General features: G+C 45.4%; 2 protein-coding genes across 6 annotated transcripts in view; both read left to right on the top strand.

Moving 5' to 3' along the window:
* The window catches only part of STK36 (serine/threonine kinase 36), a 32,199-nt gene extending 28,898 nt beyond the window's left edge, over positions 1 to 3,301 (top strand). For all 3 annotated transcript variants that reach the window (XM_025404853.1, XM_025404856.1, XM_025404854.1), the window contains one exon: positions 2,441 to 3,301. In XM_025404853.1, the coding sequence (XP_025260638.1) occupies positions 2,441 to 2,584 (144 nt within the window). In that variant the 3' untranslated portion in view covers positions 2,585 to 3,301. The remainder of the gene's footprint in view (positions 1 to 2,440) is intronic.
* A 6,607-nt stretch (positions 3,302 to 9,908) lies between these two features.
* The window catches only part of TTLL4 (tubulin tyrosine ligase like 4), a 44,442-nt gene continuing 33,550 nt past the window's right edge, over positions 9,909 to 20,800 (top strand). Inside the window, exon 1 of one of the 3 annotated variants that reach the window (XM_025405256.1) lies at positions 9,909 to 10,172. The gene's annotated coding sequence lies outside the window, so the exon portion shown is untranslated. The remainder of the gene's footprint in view (positions 10,173 to 20,800) is intronic. The other 2 variants (XM_025405259.1, XM_025405258.1) reach the window with 2 other exon arrangements.

Below are 20,800 nucleotides of genomic sequence, written 5' to 3' on the forward strand. Positions count from 1 at the left end.
TTTTTAGTAGAGACGGGGTTTCACCGTGTTAGCCAGGATGGTCTCGATCTCCTGACCTCGTGATCCGCCCGTCTCGGCCTCCCAAAGTGCTGGGATTACAGGCGTGAGCCACCGCGCCCGGCCTAGACCCCATTCTCTTAACCACTACTTTATCCTGCCTCTTCTGCGCAATTTTCTTTTTTCTTTTTTCTTTTTTTTTCTGAGACAGAGTTTCATCTTATTGCCCAGGATGGAATGCAATGGCGTGATCTTGGCTCACCGCAACTTCCACCTCCCAGGTTCAAGCAATTTTCCTGCCTCAGCCTCCGGAGTAGCTGGGATTACAGGCATGTGCCACCACACCTGGTTAATTTTGTATTTTTAGTGGAGACAGGGTTTCTCCATGTTGGTCAGGCTGGTCTCAAACTCCCAACCTCATGTGATCCACCTGCCTTGGCCTCCCAGAGTGCTGGGATTACAGGTGTGAACTGCTCTTTTTTTTTTTTTTGAGACTGAATCGCACTATGTCTCCCAGGCCAGATTGCAGTGGTGCAATCTCAGCTCACTGTAGCCTTTACCTCCCAGGTTCAGGCGAGTCTTGTGCCTCAGCCTCCACTGAGTAGCTGGGACTATAGGTGCCTGTCACCATGCCCAGCTAATTTTTGTATTTTTATTATATATTTATTTACTTTTTTTTTTTTTTGAGACGGAGTCTCTCTCTGTCTCCCAGGCTGGAGTGCGGTGGCGCAATCTCGGCTCACTGCAAGCTCCGCCTCCTGGGTTCATGCAATTCTCCTGCCTCAGCCTCCCGAGTAACTGGGACTACAGGCGCCCACCACCACGCCCGGCTAATTTTTTGTATTTTTTTAGTAGAGACAGGGTTTCACCATGTTAGCCAGGATGGTCTTGATCTCCTGACTTCATGATCTGCCCTCCTTGGCCTCCCAAAGTGCTGGGATTACAGGTGTGAGCTACTGCGCTCAGCCTACTTATTTATTTTTAAGATGGCGTCTTGCTCTGTCGCCCAGGCTGGAGTACAATGGCACGATGTTGGCTCACTGCAACCTCTACCTCCCAGGTTCAAGCAATTCTCCTGTCTCAGCCTCCCAAGTAGCTGGGATTATAGGCACACACCTTACCTGGCTAATTTTTGCGTTTTTAATGGAGACAAGGTTTCACCATGTTGGCCAGGCTGATCTCGAACTCCTGACCTCCTCGAACACCTGCCTCAGCCTCCCAAAGTGTTGGGAATACAGGTGTGAGCCACCCTGCCTGACTGCAATTTTCAGTATATAAAGAGCCCAGTAGGCCAGGCTCTGTGGATCTTGCCTGTAATCCCAGCACTTTGGGAGATAGAGATGGGCAGATTACTTGAGGTCAGGAGTTTGAGACCAGCCTGGCCAACATAGTGAAACCCTGTCTCTACTGAAAATACACAAATTAGCTGGGTATGGTGGCAGGTGCCTGTAATCCCAGCTTCTCGGGAGGCTGAGGCAAGAGAATCGCTTGAACCTGGGAGGAGGAGATTGCAGTGAGCTGAGATGATGCCTCTGCACTCCAGTCTGGGTGACATAGCGAGACTCTGTCTTTAAAAAAAAAAAAAAAAAAGCCCATTGGAAATCACACATATCTACATATGGTAATACAAATTATGACATCTCAAAGTGGTAGCATTGGGAAGTTCATGCAGAACAGAAATTTGAGAGGATGGTGAAGATCTTTTTTTTCTTTTTTTTTTTGAGACAGAGTCTTGCTCTGTCACCCAGGCTGGAGTGCAGTGGCACGATCTCGGCTCACTGCAAGCTCCATCTCCCGGGTTCACGCCATTCTCCTGCCTCAGCCACCCGAGTAGCTGGGACTACAGGCACCTGCCACCATGCCCGGCTAATTTTTTGGTTTTTTTTTTTGTTTTTTTTTAGTAGAGATGGTGTTTCACCGTGATAGCCAGGATGGTCTCGATGTCCTGACCTCATGATCCCCCCGCCTCAGCCTCCCAAAGTGTGGGATTACAGGCATGAGCCACTTTGCCTGGCTGATGGTGAAGATCCTATAGGAATCTTGTTCAATCCATGGGGAAAATAATTAATGGGATTCTTGTTGGTAATGAGGTTAGAACCCACTGGTCTGCATTGAAGGCTCGGAATTAGACCTTTTGGCTTACTGTGAGTTACTGCTGCATTCATCAAGTCTTCCTGGGGACATGTATATGTATCCCTTAGTGCCTTGGTTTCATGGTCTATAACCAAAGAGAATGGAAGTAGACTTCTGGTCCTGATGATTCCTATATCCAAGGTTTCTCCTCTCCCATTCAGTCTATTCCAAGTCCTCAAGAGCCCATTTCCTTTTTCTTCCTCTTCTCAAGTGGGAATTTCTGGGTAAATGAAAGTCCTCTGCACCTGCCCCAGACACCACCATTTCTGAGCCTCATGTTCTGTTCTATCATCTGTTCTCTATCCTACAGGTACTGGTGTCCCTGGGTGCCAGTGAGAAACTAGCCTTGCTCTCTCTGGGGAATCAGTCACTGCCACATAGCAGTCCTAGGCCTGCCTCTGCCAAACACTGCAGGAAACTCATTCACCTCCTGAGGCCAACCCATAGCATGTGATTCCAGATTCCTGTGGTCCAGCCTCCAACTTTGGTTGCCCTGCTATTGTCAACTCTTCCTTATTCTACTACACAAGCCACCAACTCAACTGAGAGCTAAAGAGACTAGAAAAGAGACAGGCTGCCAACTCAACTGAGAACAAGAGACTAGAAGAGATTTATATATAAAGCTTCTTCCTTCTCCCAGATTCAGGATGTTTTCAACCAGTAAATTTTATTGCTGTTGGTGCCAGAGAAGAGTCCTTTCTTCTCTACATCCAGGGGCCTTTTCTCCAATAATGTGCCTTTAACTCTAGGGACCTTCCTCATGGACCTTAGGCAAAAACCTCAACCTGAAAGATCTCTTCCTTTCTGGAGCTCCTTTAATCCTCCCAGCAGGTTTTTGCCTTAGACTTGCTGGCCCCAGGACAGTGATGAAGACAGAGCCTGTCTCAGCTCTAGGCTGTGGGGATTAATGCCATCAGTCCCAGTTATTGAGGGATTCCTTAGCCCTTAGCCAACATTCCTATCTGTGGGTGGGTGTGGAGAGTGTATTTTTTTTGGGGTGTGTGTGTGTGTGTGTGTGTGTGTGTGTTTAATAGTTCTGTTTGTAAACTCTTTTAATAAAAATTATGCCTCACCATACTTGAAGCTCCCAGGACAAGGGTTGGGAGGCTCAACCCCTCTTTTAGCTTCTATGTGGTGTTGTTGGAAGTGCTGGTGTCCTGTTCACACAAGATCCTGGTCTGGCAGCTTATTTATATCATTTCTTGCCTTCCAATTTCCTCCTTCCTAAATGAACTATATTTGGTTACTTACTTTCAAGTCAAGGCCGGTGGAGCTGAAATAGGAAAGGGTAGGATTAAACAGAGCGGTAAATTAGGTTGCTCAGACTTAGTGACTAATTTTAATATTTAGTGGAGTTCTAATGTGTAGGGAATCCAAGCTGCTTTAGAAGGGTAGCTATTATAAAGATTGTGCAATTTACCAGAAAGGACTTTTAGTCAGACCTGTTAGAATTATAATCTAATTGGAAGCATTGGAAAACCTTAACTCATTGGATGGCTTAGAACAAGCTTCCAGGGCCTTGATTTCTCCATCCATAAAATGAGACTCCTTTCTGTCCTTCCTTAAATTCCAGTTGTTTTAGAAATGAAAGACAAGTAAAGTGCCCTTATTTTTATAAGAAATTTTGTTTAACCCTCTTCTTCATTGTCCACTGTGTTTATACTTTAGCAAAAATAATATTTTTCTAGGGAGCACCATAATTTTCTCCTATCCAGATTCTCTCAATTCAGTTGAATGTATATTTTTTGAGTCGAATACTTTCTGTATGCCAGATACTATTCTAGGTACAGGAGATAAAACAGTGCCCATGATAGAGTTCCATTCTGGTCAGGGAGATAGTGAAATTATTAAAAGAATAATATGTAGAAAGGTGATAAAAGCTATAAAAGCTATGGAGGAAAAATAAAGGAGGGAAAGGTGATGAGGAGTGCTGAGTTGGATGGTCAGGGTAGGCCTCACTAGAAGGTGACGCTTGAGAAAAGACTCGAAGGAGGCGAGGGGAGTGAGTCGTGCACCTATTCTGGGGAAAAGCCAAGGCCCTGAGATGAAAGCATGCCTGGCATACCTGAGGAGCTATGAGGAACCAGTATGGATGAAATGAGTTTAAGAAGGTGGAGAAGGCCGGGCGCGGTGGCTCAAGCCTGTAATCCCAGCACTTTGGGAGGCTGAGATGGGCGGATCACGAGGTCAGGAGATTGAGACCATCCTGGCTAACACGGTGAAACCCTGTCTCTACTAAAAAATACAAAAAAGAGGTGGTGGGCGTCTGTAGTCCCAGCTACTCAGGAGGCTGAGGCAGGAGAATGGCGTAAATCTGGGAGGCAGAGCTTGCAGTGAGCCGAGATTCGGCCACTGCACTCCAGCCTGGGTGACAGAGCGAGGCTCCGTCTCAAAAAAAAAAAGGTGGAGAATAGTAGGAAATGAGACAGGAAGATAATGGTGGGGGCCAGATGTTGCAGGCTTTGTAGACCTTGGTGAAGACTTGGGTTCTTTCTTTGAATGGAGGATGCATCTATTGGAGGTTTTTGAACAGAGAATTACATGATCTACCTTGCATCCTAAATGGATCACTCTTCATTCTGGTCTTGTGAATGTCTATGGGGGTAGGGGAGAATGGGAAGTAGGATGAGCAGTTAGGAGGCTATTGTAATAATAATCCAGGCAAGAGACAATGGTGTCCTGGATGGCGACTGGGGTGATACCAATGGAGTGATAAAAAAGTAGTCAGATTTTGAATATATTTTGAACATGGAGCAAACAGGATTTCTTGACTGATTGGAGGTGGGGGTATGACCAAAAGAAAGCAGTCAAGGGTGACTCCAGGGTTTTTGGTCTGAGCAGTGGGAAGAATGGAATTGCCATTAACTGAAATGGAGAAGGCTAGCAGTGGAGTGGTAATGGGTGGGAACAAGTTCAATGTGAACATGTTGTCTTTCAGTTGGAAATTTTTGAACACACACACAGGTAGAGGATAGTTCAGTGTACTCCATCACTACTTGAGCAGCTACCATATCTATTCTTTTGTTACTCAGGTGTTTGTTTGTTTTTGAGGCAGGGTCTTGCTCTGTCACCCAGGCTGGAGAGAAGTGGCTTGATCATGGCTCACTGTAGCCTCGACCTCTCAGGCTCAAGGAATCCTCCTACCTCAGCCTCCCAAGTAGCTGGGACTACAGGCGGGCAGATCACCTGAGACCAGGAGTTTGAGACCAGCCTGGCCAACATGGCAAAACTCCATCTCTACCAGAAATACAAAAATTAGCCGGGCATGGTGGTGCACACTTGTAATCCCAGCTACTCGGGAGGCTGAGACATGAGAATCGCTTGAACGTGGGAGGCAGAGGTTGCAGTGAGCCCAGATCGTGCCACTGCACTCCGGCCTGGATGACAGAGCGAGACTATCTCAAAAAAATAAATAAATAAATAAAGACTGGGCATGGTGGCTCATGCCTGTAATTCCAGCACTTTGGGAGGCTGAGGCGGGTGGATCACCTGAGGTCAAGAGTTGGAGACCAGCCTGGCCAACATGGTAAAACTACTAAAAATACAAAAATGAGCCAGGCATGGTGATGCATGCCCATAATCCCAGGTACTTAGGAGGCTGAGACAGGAGAATCGCTTGAACTCGAGAGGCGGAGGCTGCAGTGAGCCGAGATCATGCCACTGCACTCCAGCCTGGGCAACAGAATGAGATCCTGTCACCAAAAGGAAAAAAAAAAAAAAAAAAGAATAACAGGAGAAAAACCACATTTATTGTTGTACATACACGTAAGTGTCCTACAAAATATGAGACTCAAAGAAGGGTCAGATGTTCGAGGCTTATATAGCATCCTGAGCTACAGGAAGGAATAGGAGCTTGGGACTTCTGGGAGGTGGTGGAGACACAAGTTTTGGGATGGTGAGGGGAGGAATTCTATGGTAAATGAAAGTGGTCTTGTTCTGTAGATAAAAGTCTCTCAGGAAATAAAGTTATCTCACAGCAGCCCTCAGGAGAATAGGTGATTGTCTGGGCACAGTGTGAACCTCCAGTTTCCTCTGCTGTGATCTCAGTTCATTTTTCCCAGTTGATAATATTCTCAGGGAAAGGATTCATACCAGTTGAGTTCCTTTTGGAGGAACTCAGACAACCCCCCGACTGCATCTGCTATTACCTTGTGCCCTTTGTCCAATGTAATCAACATACCAAAGTGTCATATTTTGGGGTGGCATTTCCTTTTTTTTTTTTTTTTGAGAAGGAGTCTCGCTCTGTCGCCCAGGCTGGAGTGCTGTGGCCAGATCTCAGCTCACTGCAAGCTCCGCCTCCCGGGTTCACGCCATTCTCCTGCCTCAGCCTCCCGAGTAGCTGGGACTACAGGCGCCCGCCACCTCGCCCGGCTAGTTTTTTGCATTTTTTTAGTAGAGACGGGGTTTCACCGTGTTAGCCAGGATGGTCTCGATCTCCTGACCTCGTGATCCGCCCGTCTCGGCCTCCCAAAGTGCTGGGATTACAGGCTTGAGCCACTGCGCCCGGCCGGGGTGGCATTTCCTAAACACCATCAACCATATAAGGTAATATTTACAAGTTCCTGGAATTAGGATATAGATCCATCTTCTCTATGGGGGCCCACCATTCAGCTCCCTACAATAAGAGAATAAATAGTAGTTTCTTAACGTTGTCTATGCTCTATTTTTCTTTTTTTTTTTTTTAAGAGAGGGGATCACCAGGGTGGAGCACAGTGGTGCAGTGTTAGCTCACTGTAGCCTCAAGCTCCTGGACTCAAGCAGTCCTCCGACCTCAGCCTCTCAAATACTGGGAGTACAGACTTGAGCCATTGGGCCTACCACATCAGCTATGTTCTTAATGTTCCCAATCCTTATTCAGATTTTTCCATAGTCTTGGCAACGAAGAATCTTGGGGTTCATAAATTTGAAAAGGAGAGCTTTATTTCTTATAAAGGGTTGCAGCCTGCAAGGTGGCCATTCTGACAGGCTAGGAAGTATAGTTTCTGGCAGAAGCTGATAGCAGGTACTTTGAGGGAGGGGTAAAGGGAACAGAAATTTACACAGAGTGGGCTGGCTAAATATACATATTTAATAAGCTATAGGAGGAGTCATGATTATGACAGAGACAAGTACATGCACAATTGCGCTTCATGCCTCTTCATGGGTTGCATATTCAAAAAATGGCTGCATTCACGTGATCCTAGGGAGCAGTTTTCAGCCCTCTGATGTCAAAAGGTATAGCACAGGAAATGAAAACCCTCACTGTGCACCCTCCTCCAAAACCCATCTGGAGATGGTCAGTTTTAGGAAGAGATGTATTGTGAAACTGATGAGCTTTCACTTTGAAACTGCAAAGACAGTCTGGGCAACGTAAAGACCTTGTCTCTACAAAAAATTTTAAAATTGGCCAGGCGTGGTTGTTTGTGTCTGTGGTCTTAGCTGCTTGGGAGGCTCAGGTGGAGGACTGCTTCAGCCCACGAGTTTGAGGCTGCAGTGAGCTGTGTTCATGCCACTGCACTCCAGCCTAGGTGACATAGTGAGATCCCTTCTCAAAAAAAAGAAAAAAAAAAAAAAAAAAAAAGGAAGAAAAGTGCAAAGAGTAGGGAGTCTGGTTCTGGCCTCTAAAACCAATGAATCATCCCTTCCTTGATTTCTAGAGCTGGTTTCTGCTTACTCCTTAGGAAAGAATTCTGCTTAAAGGTTAATAAGGAAGGGGCATATTGAGGCATGTTGGACCTCCCATCTCATCATAGCCGTGAACTCAGTTTTTAAGGTTGCTCTAGCGTCCCCTTAGCCAAGGCGGGGTCCATTCAGTTGGTTGGGGCGGGACTTAGAATTTTTGTGTCTCAGTCTCAAAAGTGTCATTTTACAGTTTATTTGAATCAGGATCCAAACAAGCTGCACTCATTGCATTGGAATATATTTCTTTTTTTTATTTCTATTTTTTTCAAGATGGAGTCTTGCTCTGTTGCCCAGGGTGGAATGCAGTGGCGCAATCTCGGCTCATTGCAACTTCTGCCTCCTGAGTTCAAGCTATTCTCCTGCCTCAGCCTCCTGAGTAGCTGGGGACTACAGGTGTGCACCACCATGCCTGGCTAATTTTTGTATTTTTTGTTGGAGACGGGGTTTCACCATGTTGCCCAGGCTGGTCTTGAACTCCTGACCTCAAGTGATCCTCAGAGTGTTGGGATTACAAGTGTGAGATACTGCACCTGGCCAACATTTGAATATATTCTTAAATCTCTTATAATCTAAAACATCTCCCCCCATTTTTATACCCTGAAATTGTTGAAGGAAGAAGAGGTCATTTGTTCTGTACATTGGCCCACATTCTGTTCTGGATTTGTCTGATTGCTTTTTTGTAGTGTTATTCAGTTGGAGTCACTCAACTTTTTTTTTTTTTTACAAAAATACACTATACTTCATAAATATTTCTGTGCAATTGCATCACATCAAGAAACACAATGCACAGCTGTTCCATGTTTCGTTATCTAAGATTGATTAGTACATATAGGTGATCTTCAGTGTACATCCTTCAGTGTAAAATTCTCCCGTAGATTATCTAATACTTTTAGCATCCATCAACGACTGTTGACGAAATAAGTTATTTATTGAGATCCTTCCTCTGGTCCAGATTGTTTTCATCAGATTAGTTTTATCTTTGTCCCCTTTATTTCTGTAGCCAATTGCCTAGGAAAGATCCTTTCATCTTCCAGCTTTCTTAGATCTCCAAATCTCTCAGGTCTACGGACATCTGAGATAGGAGCACGGTCTGTCTTGCCTGGGGAGCTAACGAGATAAGGAATTGAGTCAGTATTTCCTAACATTCACACTTGAAGCCCATAAAGCAGGCAGGTGGTTTTAATTTTGCCCCGCTGGATAGGTTGGGGTTAGGGAAGGGCGGGTTAGAGGGAGGCAGAGTGAATCGGGGGCAATCTCCCCTTTCCTGGGGTCAAACTCAAAGGCTTTTACTAGAAATCCTTCAACAGAGACTGGGCCCTTTGATTTTCAATTGAGGCAAGGCCAAAGAGTCCAGGCCAGGCGTGGGGGCTCCCGTCGTAATCCCAGCGACCAGGAGGCTGATGCAGGAGGATCACTTGAGGCCAAGAGTTTAAGACCAGTCTGGGCAACATAGTGAGACCCTGTCCTAAGAAAAAAATTTAAAAAATAGCCCAGCATGGTGGCGTGCCCATAGTCCCAGCTACTAGGAAGGCTGGGGGCGGGTGGATCGCTTGAGCAGGAGTTCAAGTTCGCAGTGAGCTATGATCACGTCGCTGCACTACAGCCTGGGCGACAAAGCAAGATTCTGTCTCTAAAAAAGAAAACAGTCCGGGCCGGGCGCGGTGGCTCAAGCCTGTAATCCCAGCACTTTGGGAGGCCGAGACGGGCGGATCACGAGGTCAGGAGATCGAGACCATCCTGGCTAACACGGTGAAACCCCATCTCTACTAAAAAAATACAAAAAACTAGCTGGGCGAGGTGGCGAGCGCCTATAGTCCCAGCTACTCGGGAGGCTGAGGCAGGAGAATGGCGTGAACCCGGGAAGCGGAGCTTGCAGTGAGCTGAGATCCGGCCACTGCACTCCAGCCTGGGCAGACAGAGACAGACTCCGTCTCAAAAAAAAAAAAAAAAAAAAAAAAAAGAAAACAGTCCATAGGGAGTAGGTGGAATCAGAGTAGAAAGGGAGAGTCCTGGACGCTCAGAATGGAGCCTTTCAGCGCTTTAACCCCGGGACTACATCTCCCAGAATTCCGCTCGCCCGGTCCCACCGCACTGAAGGGACTGCGCGTGCGCGAGGCAGGTGACGACCCGCCCCACAGGCCCCAGAACCCCCGAGATTCCCCGCGCTTGCCTCCCGCCCTCTCCTTCCAGACCCTCTGTCTGTCCGCTGGGGGCGCGCGCAGTGAGTGGCAGGCGGCAGCGGCGCTGGCGGCCGAGTGCGCGGGTCACGCGTGGTGGTGCGTGGTTGCTAGGGGCGCCTGAGGCTGCCTGGTAGCCTAGCAGGCCGAGGGAGGAAGTAGCGTGGAGCCGGTGCCGAGCCGGGGCGAAGGTGGATCCCCTAGGTGAGTGCGGCTGCGGAGCCACGGGAACCGACCCCAGACCCTCCACCGGTCCCACGCTCCCGACCTCCCTCTACCGGCGTCGTTTCGCGCGGGTCCCCAGCCCTCCGGCCAGTCTCACCCTAGCCCTGCTTCCTCCCTCCACCTCTCATCACCCGGGAGGCCAGGGAGCCGCGGCCTCGGGTGGCCGGGACTTCGCGCCTCCTCGGAGCCCTTCTCCTCTCCGCCACGCCCCGCGAACTTAGTCGGCCTCGCCTCCGGATGCCCGAACCCTGCCCCATCCCCTAGTCCTGGCCTTCGAGCCACCTCTGTCCCGCCGTGCTGAGGTTTAAATTCTCTCTGGGTGTGAGCCTAAGCTCCTCGCAGGCTCCAGGGCCGAATTTAACATGGATATCTACATTTTTACTTCTCCATCCTCAGTATCTGTAGAGGAATACGTTCCTAAACTCTACAGATTCAAACAGGATCTGAGATCCTGTGGAATTTAATTCTTCATTCATCCATTCCTTTAATCATTCACTAAACAATTTTTAGTAAACATTGACAAGTATTTAATGAGCCTGGGTACAATGGAAGGGATTGAGGGGATAGAATGGCTAATAGGACAAGCATGTTTTCATGGAATTTATAGTCTAGGAGTTTATTAATCAAGTAAACGAGCATTTGCCATACTGTGGTGTGTGCTGTGATAGAACAGGAAATACTTAATCCGGACTTACTTAGAAAACGACATTATTTCCATTCCTCCTGGTCTTCACATTCCCATTCTGGATCTAGGAAATATTTTAATCCTTCCTAGATGGAATCGTCTTTGCTTTCTCAGATACTCCAAATCACCTATTCCTTAACTGCAACATCTGTTGATTTAGCCAATCAATAAGCATTTGGGGGACCCTTTGGGATAGTGTTCCATCCCATTCTTCCGTTTCTTGCACTGAGTACTGAGACACTGTTTGCATTTAAACCACCCACTTTGTGCTCAGAAAGTTAGCAGCTACTTATTCATTGGACTGAATCAATCCTTGAAAAATTATCAAGTGTTTTCTGGGAGTAAAGAGGTGGGAGGACATTCCATATACACAGTGGATTTAGGAAAGATACAGCAAGTCCTGAAAAGAGAACTGGAAACAGTTTGACAGACCTGAGCTAGATTTGGAGGGAGCCATCCAGGAAGAGGGAAGTTAGTAGGGGTTAGATCACAAAGGGCCTTGGATGTTTTACTGAGTTAGAACTACATTCCTGGAGCAGTGGTTTTCAAGGTGAAGTAATTAGGGTCCTAGATTCCCAAAGGATACACTTGCTCATCTAGCTTTAGATGAATACGTTTCCAGATCGTCAGCTTCCCAATGAACTCTTTTTTTTTTTTTTTTGAGACAGCCTTGCGCTGTCGCCTAGGTTGGAGTGCAATGGTGCGATCTTGGCTCTCTGCAACCTCCACCTCCCGGGTTCAGGCGATTCTCCTGCCTCATTCTCCCGAGTAGCTGGGATTAGAGGCGCACGCTGCCACGCCCGGTTAGTTTTTTGTATTTTTTAGTAGAGATGGGGTTTCACCATCTTAGCCAGGCTGGTCTCAAACTCTTGACCTCGTGATCCACCCGCCTCAGCCTCCCAAAGTGTTGGGATTACAGGCGTGAGCCACTGTGCCCGGCCCCAGTGAACTCTTTTTCTACAACTGCCCTTACGAAAAAAGGGGAGGAGGCTGTGTGTGGCAAATCCCTCACACTTCCTAAATTTTACTATGGTGTATTGACCTGAGTGTAAAAATGTCCTCAGATACAAACAAGGAATACTTTGGAAATACTTATTTTCAGAACACCTCCTTTAGTGATTTAAGTTACCTCCTAACACAGAAGGCTTCCCAATACACAATCCCATTAGTGTAAAGCGTGTTCCTTGTTAGGATATTCTGAAAAGAACACAGTAGTTAAATGTAATGGGAATGTCTTTTGGGACAATGGGGTTTTTAAGTTATTTTGGATAAAACTTGTAAAATTTTTAAAGAGATTTAGTTTAAGTGTGTGTTACTCAGTAAGATAGTTAATACCTATTTTTAAGACCGAGTGTGTTGGGTCACACCTGTAAATCCAACACTTTGGGAGGCCTAGGCAGGCTAATTGCTTGAGCCCAGGAATCCGAGACCAGCCTGGGCAACATGGTGAAACCTCTTCTCTACAAAAAACAATATAAAAATTAGACAAGCATGGTGGCATGCTCCTGTAGTCCCAGCTGTTTGTAGGCTGAGGTGGCAGGATGTATTGAGCCCAGGAGGTTATCCAGGCTGGAGTGCCATGGTGTGATCATAGCTCACTGTAAACTCCAACTCCTGGATTCAAACAATCCTCCTGTCTCACCCTCCTGAGTAGCTGAGACTATAGCCATGCGCCACCCACCTGGCTAATTTTTAAAAATGTTTAGTAGTGATAGGTGTCTCGCTATGTTGCCTGTGCTGGTCTCAAATTCCTGGGCCCAGGTGATCCTCCTGCCTCAGCTTCCCAAAGTGCTGGGATTACAGGAGTGAACCACTGTGTCTGGTCTAGATGTTACCTCATATGTAAGGAACACATGGTTTTAAAAATTCTTTTAGGGGCTGGACGCGGTGGCTCACGCCTGTAATCCTAGCACTTTGGGAGGCCGAGGCAGGCGGATCACGAGGTCTGGAGATCGAGACCATCCTGGCTAACACAGTGAAAACCCGTCTCTACTAAAAAATACAAAAAATTAGCCAGGCTTGGTGGCGAGCGCCTGTAGTCCCAGCTACTCGGGAGGCTGAGGCAGGAGAATGGCGTGAACCTGGGAGGTGGAGCTTGCAGTGAGCCGAGATCATGCCACTGCACTCCAGTCTGGGGACAGAGTGAGACTCCGTCTCAAAAAAAAAAAAAAAAAAAAATTCTTTTAGGGATACATGAGTAAAATCAAGTAAAGAGTATGTTCCAGGAAAACCACAGAAAGACAATTAGCAGAAAAATAATGTCAGATTTGGGTTTAAGATTACTGTAGTGTCAATATGTTGGTTGAATAGGAAGAATTTTAGATTGGAGGCAGGGGGCCAATGGAAAGCTATTATAGTGGCCTAGGCTAGAGATGATGAAGGCTTTCTGGTTGCTCTAGTGGAAATGGAGAGGGTTTAGAGAGATTTAACCATGGTAGTGTTGACAAAACCTGGTGGCAGAATAGAGGTAGGAGAATGGGACAAGGAGCAGTGTAGAATGATTGTAGGTTTCTGATTTCAGTGACCATGTGGGTGGTGATGCAGCAGCACATCCAGGTAGAAAGGCCCAGGAGTTCATTTTGTAGATCTGGAGCTCACAAGAGAGGCCTGGGTGATGATAGAGTTGAGAATATAGGAGGTGGTTGAAGCCATGACATGGAAGGGATGGTTCTGGGAGAGAGGTAATAATGGCAGCTGCCACTTGTTGAGTGCTCACTGTGTGCCAGGCAGAGTGAGAAATCTGAACTCAGAAGAACACCAACATTGAAAGGACAGGTAGAGGAAAGAGGAAGGAAGAAGGGGACAGAGAGAATACATAACCAGATACAGAAATTAATATGTGTGAATAGCAAGTTGTTACTTGCTGAAAATCTATATCTAGATGAAGCCTTAACTTCAGAATCTATCTGATACTCATAATTTGGAGTTAGATTTAGAATCTTTCTCACTAGATTCCTAATTTAGTTAGATTTAGAATCTTTCTCACTAGATTCCTTCTATGACCTTGGAATTGTCTGATCATAATGTCTGGATTTTAGCCTGAGATCAGGTGCTTTGGTAAATCACCAAAAGTCAGTAGATTGCAGATAAAAGGTTTTCCTTTAATGCCTTTTACTTCTTACCTTCTCTTCTGGCAGAATTGGGAACAAATACTGAGAGTGCTAGTTTCTTTTAGGCCTTACAATACAAAGGACCTTGTCCTTCGGAGCCCTCATAGATAAGCTGGACCCTAATGCTTCTCTAGACCAGCAGTGCTCAGAGTTTTTGGGCTCAGGATTTCTTTATGTACTTGAAAAAGCTCTTTGGAATCTTCAGTTAGAAAAAGGGGATATATATGTATTTCAATATTTGATTTTTTATTTTTAAATTTTGTTTAGAGATGGGGGTCTCACTATATTGCCCAGGCTGGTCTTGAACTCCTGGGCTCAAGCGATCCTCCTGCCTCAGCCTCCCAAAGTGCTGGGATTACAGGCTTGAACCACTGCACTCAGCCTATATTTTAATATTTATCATATTAGAAACTGAAATATTCATTTAGAAGGAATAAGCCCATTACTAACATGAATAACATTTTTACATAAGTTATGTTACAATTTACATTAACTTTATGCTAACATAAGTTAGTTAACACAAACAGCATTTCTGACCTAAGTTATGGTTAGCATAAGTTCACTTAATGTTTTCATTTAAAAATGCTACTGTTTAAAACATATTAGTGAGAAGAGTGGCATTGTTTTTTAGATCTCTTTAGTGTCTGGCTTAATAGAAGACAGCTGGATTTTTGTATCTGTTTCTCCAATCTATTGTGATAGTTGTTTTGATTGAATAATGCAGAAAATCCAGCCTTACACATATGGCTGGAAAAGGATGAAGTATTTCAGTAGTTTTCTCAGATAATTGTGGGTATTGGCTATGCAAAACAAGGCATGATTTTGAAAAGGCTAGTTACAGTGTAGAATCTGAAATGGTATCAGTGAACTTTTCATACTTTGTTACGTTAAAATCCATGGATCTGTCTCACTTTGACTGGGTCTTAGATCCATGCATGATTCTGTAACATGATACAGTCATGCTTTACAGCCGTGGTATAGCCTGTTGCTCCTAAGCTACAAACCTGAACAGCATGTCACGATGCTGAGTATTGTCTGCAGTTGCAACACAGTTGCAACACAATGCATGTAAACATTGAAACATAGAAAAGGCTACTGTAAAAATACAGAATGATAATCTTTTTTTTTTTTTTTTGAGACGGAGTCTCGCTCTGTCACCAGGCTGGAGTGCAGTCCGCTCACTACAAGCTGTGCCTTCCCGGTTCTCACCATTCTGCTGCCTCAGCCTCCCGAGTATCTGGGACTACAGGGGCCCGCCACCATGCCCAGCTAATTTTTTTGTATTTTTAGTGGAGATGGGGTGTCACCGTGTTAGCCAGGATGATCTCAATCTCCTGACTTCGTGATCCACCCACCTTGGCCTCCCAAAGTGCTGGGAGAACAGGTGTGAGCCACCGCACCTGGCCTGGAATGAAAATCTTATGGGACATTGTCTTCTATGGGGACTCTCTGTTGACTGAAACAGTATGCGAGGCGCTACTGTTTGAAAATACTGGTTCACTGAGTTATGTAGATCTCCCACATGTCACAGTTTATTATATAGTGTCAAAAAAAATCATATCACCACAATCTCTTCAGAGAAGTAAAGTATTGGGAAGCACTCAAACTCATGGTGGCAGATACCATTTTGCCAAAATTCTTTTTTCTTTTTTTTGAGATGAAGTCTCACTCTCATCACCCAGGCTGGAGTGCAATGGTGCGATCTCAGCTCACTGCAACCTCCACCCCCTGGGTTCAAGTGATTCTCCTGCCTCAGCCTCCTGAGTAGCTGGGATTACAGGCGTCTGCCACCATACCCAGCCCCATTTTGCCAAAATTCTAATTTTCTTTGGGAAGCTCAAATTTTATCATTGGCAACAATAATTTTTGTATTTTTAGTAGAGATGGGGTTTCACTATGTTGGCCAGGCTGGTCTTGAACTCCTGACCTCAGGCAATTCGCGTGCCTCGGCCTCCCAAAGTGCTAGGATTACAGACGTGAGCCACCGCGCCCAGCCCCATTTTGCAAAAATTCTAATTTTCTTTGGGAAGCTCAAATTTTATCATTGGCAACAAGTACAGTCGGTTGGTTTCCTTGAAGTGACAGGCTTACCTTGTTTCATTTTCCAGAACCTTTGCCAAATACCAAAGTCTGAATAACTATTAAATGTGTCATTCATTCTTTCAAGTAAACATGGCGTTCCACAGAAAAATCCTGCAATTCAGACAATGACACAAGTGCTTTATTTAGAGATAATCATCACGTTCTGTGTGCAGTATAAATGTTTTATATGTATTTCACATTTTATCATGCAGAATATTAAAAAGCATACTCAAGGATCAAGATTTAATATAATTTACACTGTGTCGGGCTGGGCGCAGTGGCTCACGCCTGTAATCCCAGCACTTTGGGAGGCCGAGGCAGGCGGATCACGAGGTCAGGAGATTGAGGCCATCCTGGCTAACATGGTGAAACCCCATTTCTACTAAAGATACAAAAAATTAGCCGGGTGTGGTAGCGGGCGCCTGTAGTCCCAGCTACTCAGGAGGTTGAGGCAGGAGAATGGCGTGAACCCAGGAGGCGGAGCTTGCAGTGAGCTGAGATTATGCCACTGCACTCCAGCCTGGTGACAGAGCGAGATTCTGTCTCAAAAAAAAAAAATTTGCACTGTGCCATCAAGTAAACCTGGCTGTATTCTTTCACTGTGTGGTGGAAAAGTGTAGTGGGGAAGACTCCAACTTGGTGCCATCGTCTTCATTCATGCTAAGTCACCAGCAGTTTTACTCATTATTGCTTTTGCGCTGTCAGTGGAAAGGTCAGCACAGTAAAAAGGCAAATAACATCTTAGGTTTTTTCTTTTTCTTTGTTTTTTTTTTTTTGAAGACAGGCTGGAGTGCAGTGGCATAATCATGGTTTACAGCAGTCTCGATACCCCTAGGCTCAGGTGATCCTCCCACCATAGGCACACACCACCACATCTAGCTGATTTTTGTATTTTTTTTGTAGAGACAAGGTTTCACCATGTTGCCCATGCTGGTCTTGAACTCTGGAGCCCAAGCTATTTGCCCACCTTGGCCTCCCAAAATGTTAGGATTGTAGGTGTGAGTCACCGCACCCAGCTTCCTCTTAGTTTTGTTATGATAATATTTTCTACATAGCAGGACTACTGAAAGGATCTTAGGGTCCCCTCAGAGTTTGTGGACCATGCTTTGAGAACTGCTGCTCCAGAGCCCACCTGAGGAGGAGGAAAGAGGCTCCTTCTTGAAGCTGATAAAGGGTAAGGCTTCAGGAGAGCGAGTCACTCAGTTACATAAACCCTTCCACTGGTTTCACTTTTCAGTAATTTGTAGATTTACGTCCCTCAGATCTAGCTGCCGTAACCTGTATCTTTTCCTCAGGTTTGCTCACTTGTTTGGCATTCCTAAACTGTGCTCTACAAGAGCTACCTGTAATTTCACTAATCTTATACGGACTCACCCTTCTCACTAGGCTGTATTCTTGACCTTCCTCTCTTAGTAGGGCTTTAAGAGATATATTGCTCCTCCACCTTTCCTTAGGGAGAGAGAGCTTGGGATTTATCTCATAAGAGAAAATGGATGTGATTCCTACACTCCTCTCTTTCTATTTGATTCCAGGTAAGTCAATTCTATCTTCTAACATAACTGTTGAGCAACTGAGGTAATCTCATCAGAGATCTTGTGGACTGTAGACTGAACCATTTCTGATGTCCTGAGTTCCCCTGGTGACCGAGGGAAACACCTAGTTGAAGGAGGAAAGTAAAACTGCATTTCCCAAGAGCCACACTCTCTTATAATATAGGAGAGTGATTTAATCAGTGGGTAATGAATAATTGCTTTCTCTAGAAATAGATACTTTGTCCAAGTTGGTCTGGGCCTGATCCCTGGAGACTTGTTGGTTTGTGAGAGCAGCAACAGATTTTCTTTTCTTTTCTTTTTTTTTCTTTTGAGACGCAGTTTCACTCTTGTTGCCCAGGCTGGAGTGCAATGGCGTGATCTCGGCTCGCTGCAACCTCCGCCTCCCGCGTTCAAGCGATTCTCCTGTCTCAGCCTCCCAAGTAGCTGGGATTACAGGCATGCACCACCATGCCTGGCTAATTTTGTATTTTTAGTAGAAACGGGGTTTCTCCATGTTGCTCAGTCTAGTTTCAAACTCGCGACCTCAGGTGATCCGCCCAACCTGAGCCTCCCAAAGTGCTGGGATTAGAGGCGTGAACCACTGCACCCAGCCAGCAATAGATTTTCTAACATAGGCTACTAATCATTCACACTCCTTTAAGGTGGAAACTTGAGGCAAAATTACCGCATAAAGATTGGAGGACAGAACTGTATAGGCAGTTTCCAAATGCTGCATGAAGATGACAAAGTAGGATGTTCAGATTCCTGAGACTGGGTGTTTTAAAGGGGAGAGTCTGGAGCCAGGGACATCAGTTAGGCTGCTACCTTAACAGTCCTGCACTTGGTGTTGGAGGGGTTAGAGACTGGGCTGAGGCTGCCATGCAAATAGAAAGGGATGTTTCAGGCCATTTTGTTGATCTCTACAACTCTCTGCAGTTTTTTACTCCTCACTCTTATTCCTTTATTCAAGTTTTATTTGTATTTTTAACAGTTTTGTGGAGGTATAATTCACATCGAACATATCTATCTTTTCTAAGTCAATTGTTTTTAAAACTTTGTTCTAGGAAGCCTTAGTGTTCCATAAAGTTGTTGGGGAAGGAGACTGGGCAATATTGCTAATAGGAGGCCAGACTGGACCAGGGTTCTTCCCACCCCCTTCTGCCAGTGTGGCTTTGCATTTGAGGTTAATCCCCAGAGATTTCCTATAAAAGCCATCATGAAGCTTATAGGGCATATCCATGTGGTAAGTGAACAGTGGTGTAAGATAGCCTTGGGAAGTTACCATGTGAGAGGGACACACCACAGGTGCTCATGGAGAGGGTGGATCTTGAGCTGGGTCTGGAAAAGGTAAATAAAATATGGTAAGGATTCACAAGGAAGAAGCTTAGTGGAGTAAAGCACTGCAGACAGGCATTTGAAAGGTTTATTCCAGGAGTTCAGTGTAAGACCAGCGCAGTTCACATAACAGAGTGCAAGGTAGGAGGAAATGGAAATAAGCCTCAAAAAAAAAAATGAAGATTAAGGGTCGACTGTGGAGTCTTGTGGACCCAAGCTAAGAAATCTCACATGACAGTCATCTGGAATGCTTGTTAAAACTGCACTCAAGACCCCATTCTACACCAACTGAATCCTCTTGAAGATGAGTCTCAGGACTTTGCATCCCAGGTTATTGTGATGCGGGTGGGCCACCACAGTGTTTAGTAAGTACTCATGGACCATTTTTGAAAAGGGATTGACCTCATCAAGCAATACAGCAAAGTTAATCTGGAGGTTGCCTTCAGGGTGGAATTAGGAAGGGCACACCTTGGAGACACATGCTTCAGTCAATACTGTTGCAGTAAGTCCAGATCTAGGGACGTGGTAGAAATAATAAAAGGAGGAAGAATGCTAAGTAGACAGAGTGTCTTAAATTTCATGACTGGTTTCCCTTTGGGGAAATAAAGTAAAGGAAGAAGTCAGAAATATCTTACTTTTCCTCTCAGGTGATTTGGAGAAAGAAGGGTCCACTCAAGGAAATGGGACGATTAGGAGTGGAGAGCTAGTTTGACACACTAGATTGAAGTGGTTGGACATGCATTGGGAAAGGTGGAATAGGCAGTTGGTGATGCAGCTATGAAACTTGAGAGGACAAGTCTGCAAAATGACTCTTCTGCAGATAATAGTTGACATTGTGAGAGCAGATTGATTTGATGTGGGGGAGGATGAAAGAACTGTGGAGGATTTTGGATTGGCCTCAGGAGGAGGAAAGACACTATTGAAGGGGTTGGGTACAGCTGTGGCAGAGTGCATGCACTGAGTAAAAAATAGCAACAAGGAGATGGTGGTAAGAAGGGAGCTCCTTTTTCATATGAAGAGGTCCAACTTGTAGCTTTGCTGATGTGATACTGTGATATAATAAGAAATACTCCAGCCTGGTCAGCATGATGAAACCCTATCTCTACAAAAACACAAAAATTATCCGGGCATGATGGTGGGTGCCTGTAATCCCAGCTATTTGGGAGGCTGAGGTGGGAGAATTGCATGAACCCGAGAGGCAGAGGTTGCAGTGAGCCGAGATTGTACCATTGCACTCCAGCCTGGGCGACAGAGCGACACTCCGTCTCAAAAAAAAAAAAAAAAAAAAAGAAATACATAATTGGTGTGTGCCCCTGGTTCCTGGCTCCTAAAACCTTCAGAACTTCTAAGTTATAAATGTCTTTTTATATGCTAATAAGATGATTGATAGCTGGGGACTCCTGAATAGGCTCCAGATGGGAGGCTGGTTGCCAAGGGAACCAACCATGTGATTAGAGGGTTGGAACTTTCAGTTCCATCCCCCAACTTCTGGGAAGGGGAGTGGAACCAAAGATTGAGCTGACCACGGATGGCCAGTGATTTATTCAGTCATGCCTATTAATGAAATCTGCATAAAAACCCAAAAGGACAGGGTTTGGATTGTTGAGCACATGAATGTACCTGGCACTCCTGGTAAGAGCACAGAAGCTCCAAGCCCTTTCCCACATCCCTTGCCCTATGCATCGTGTATCTCTTCCATGTGGCTGTTCATCTGTATCCTCTGTAATAGGTAAATGTAAGTGAAGTGTTTCCTTGAGTTCTGTGAGTTGTTCTAACAAATTGATCAAATTCAAAGGAGGGGGTTTTCAGTTTACCCCAATTAATTAATTAATTTGCCTTTGCCTCCCAAGGTGCTGGGATTAC

Source organism: Theropithecus gelada, chromosome 12, assembly GCF_003255815.1.
Source record: "Theropithecus gelada isolate Dixy chromosome 12, Tgel_1.0, whole genome shotgun sequence".
Taxonomy (NCBI): Eukaryota; Metazoa; Chordata; class Mammalia; order Primates; family Cercopithecidae; genus Theropithecus; species Theropithecus gelada.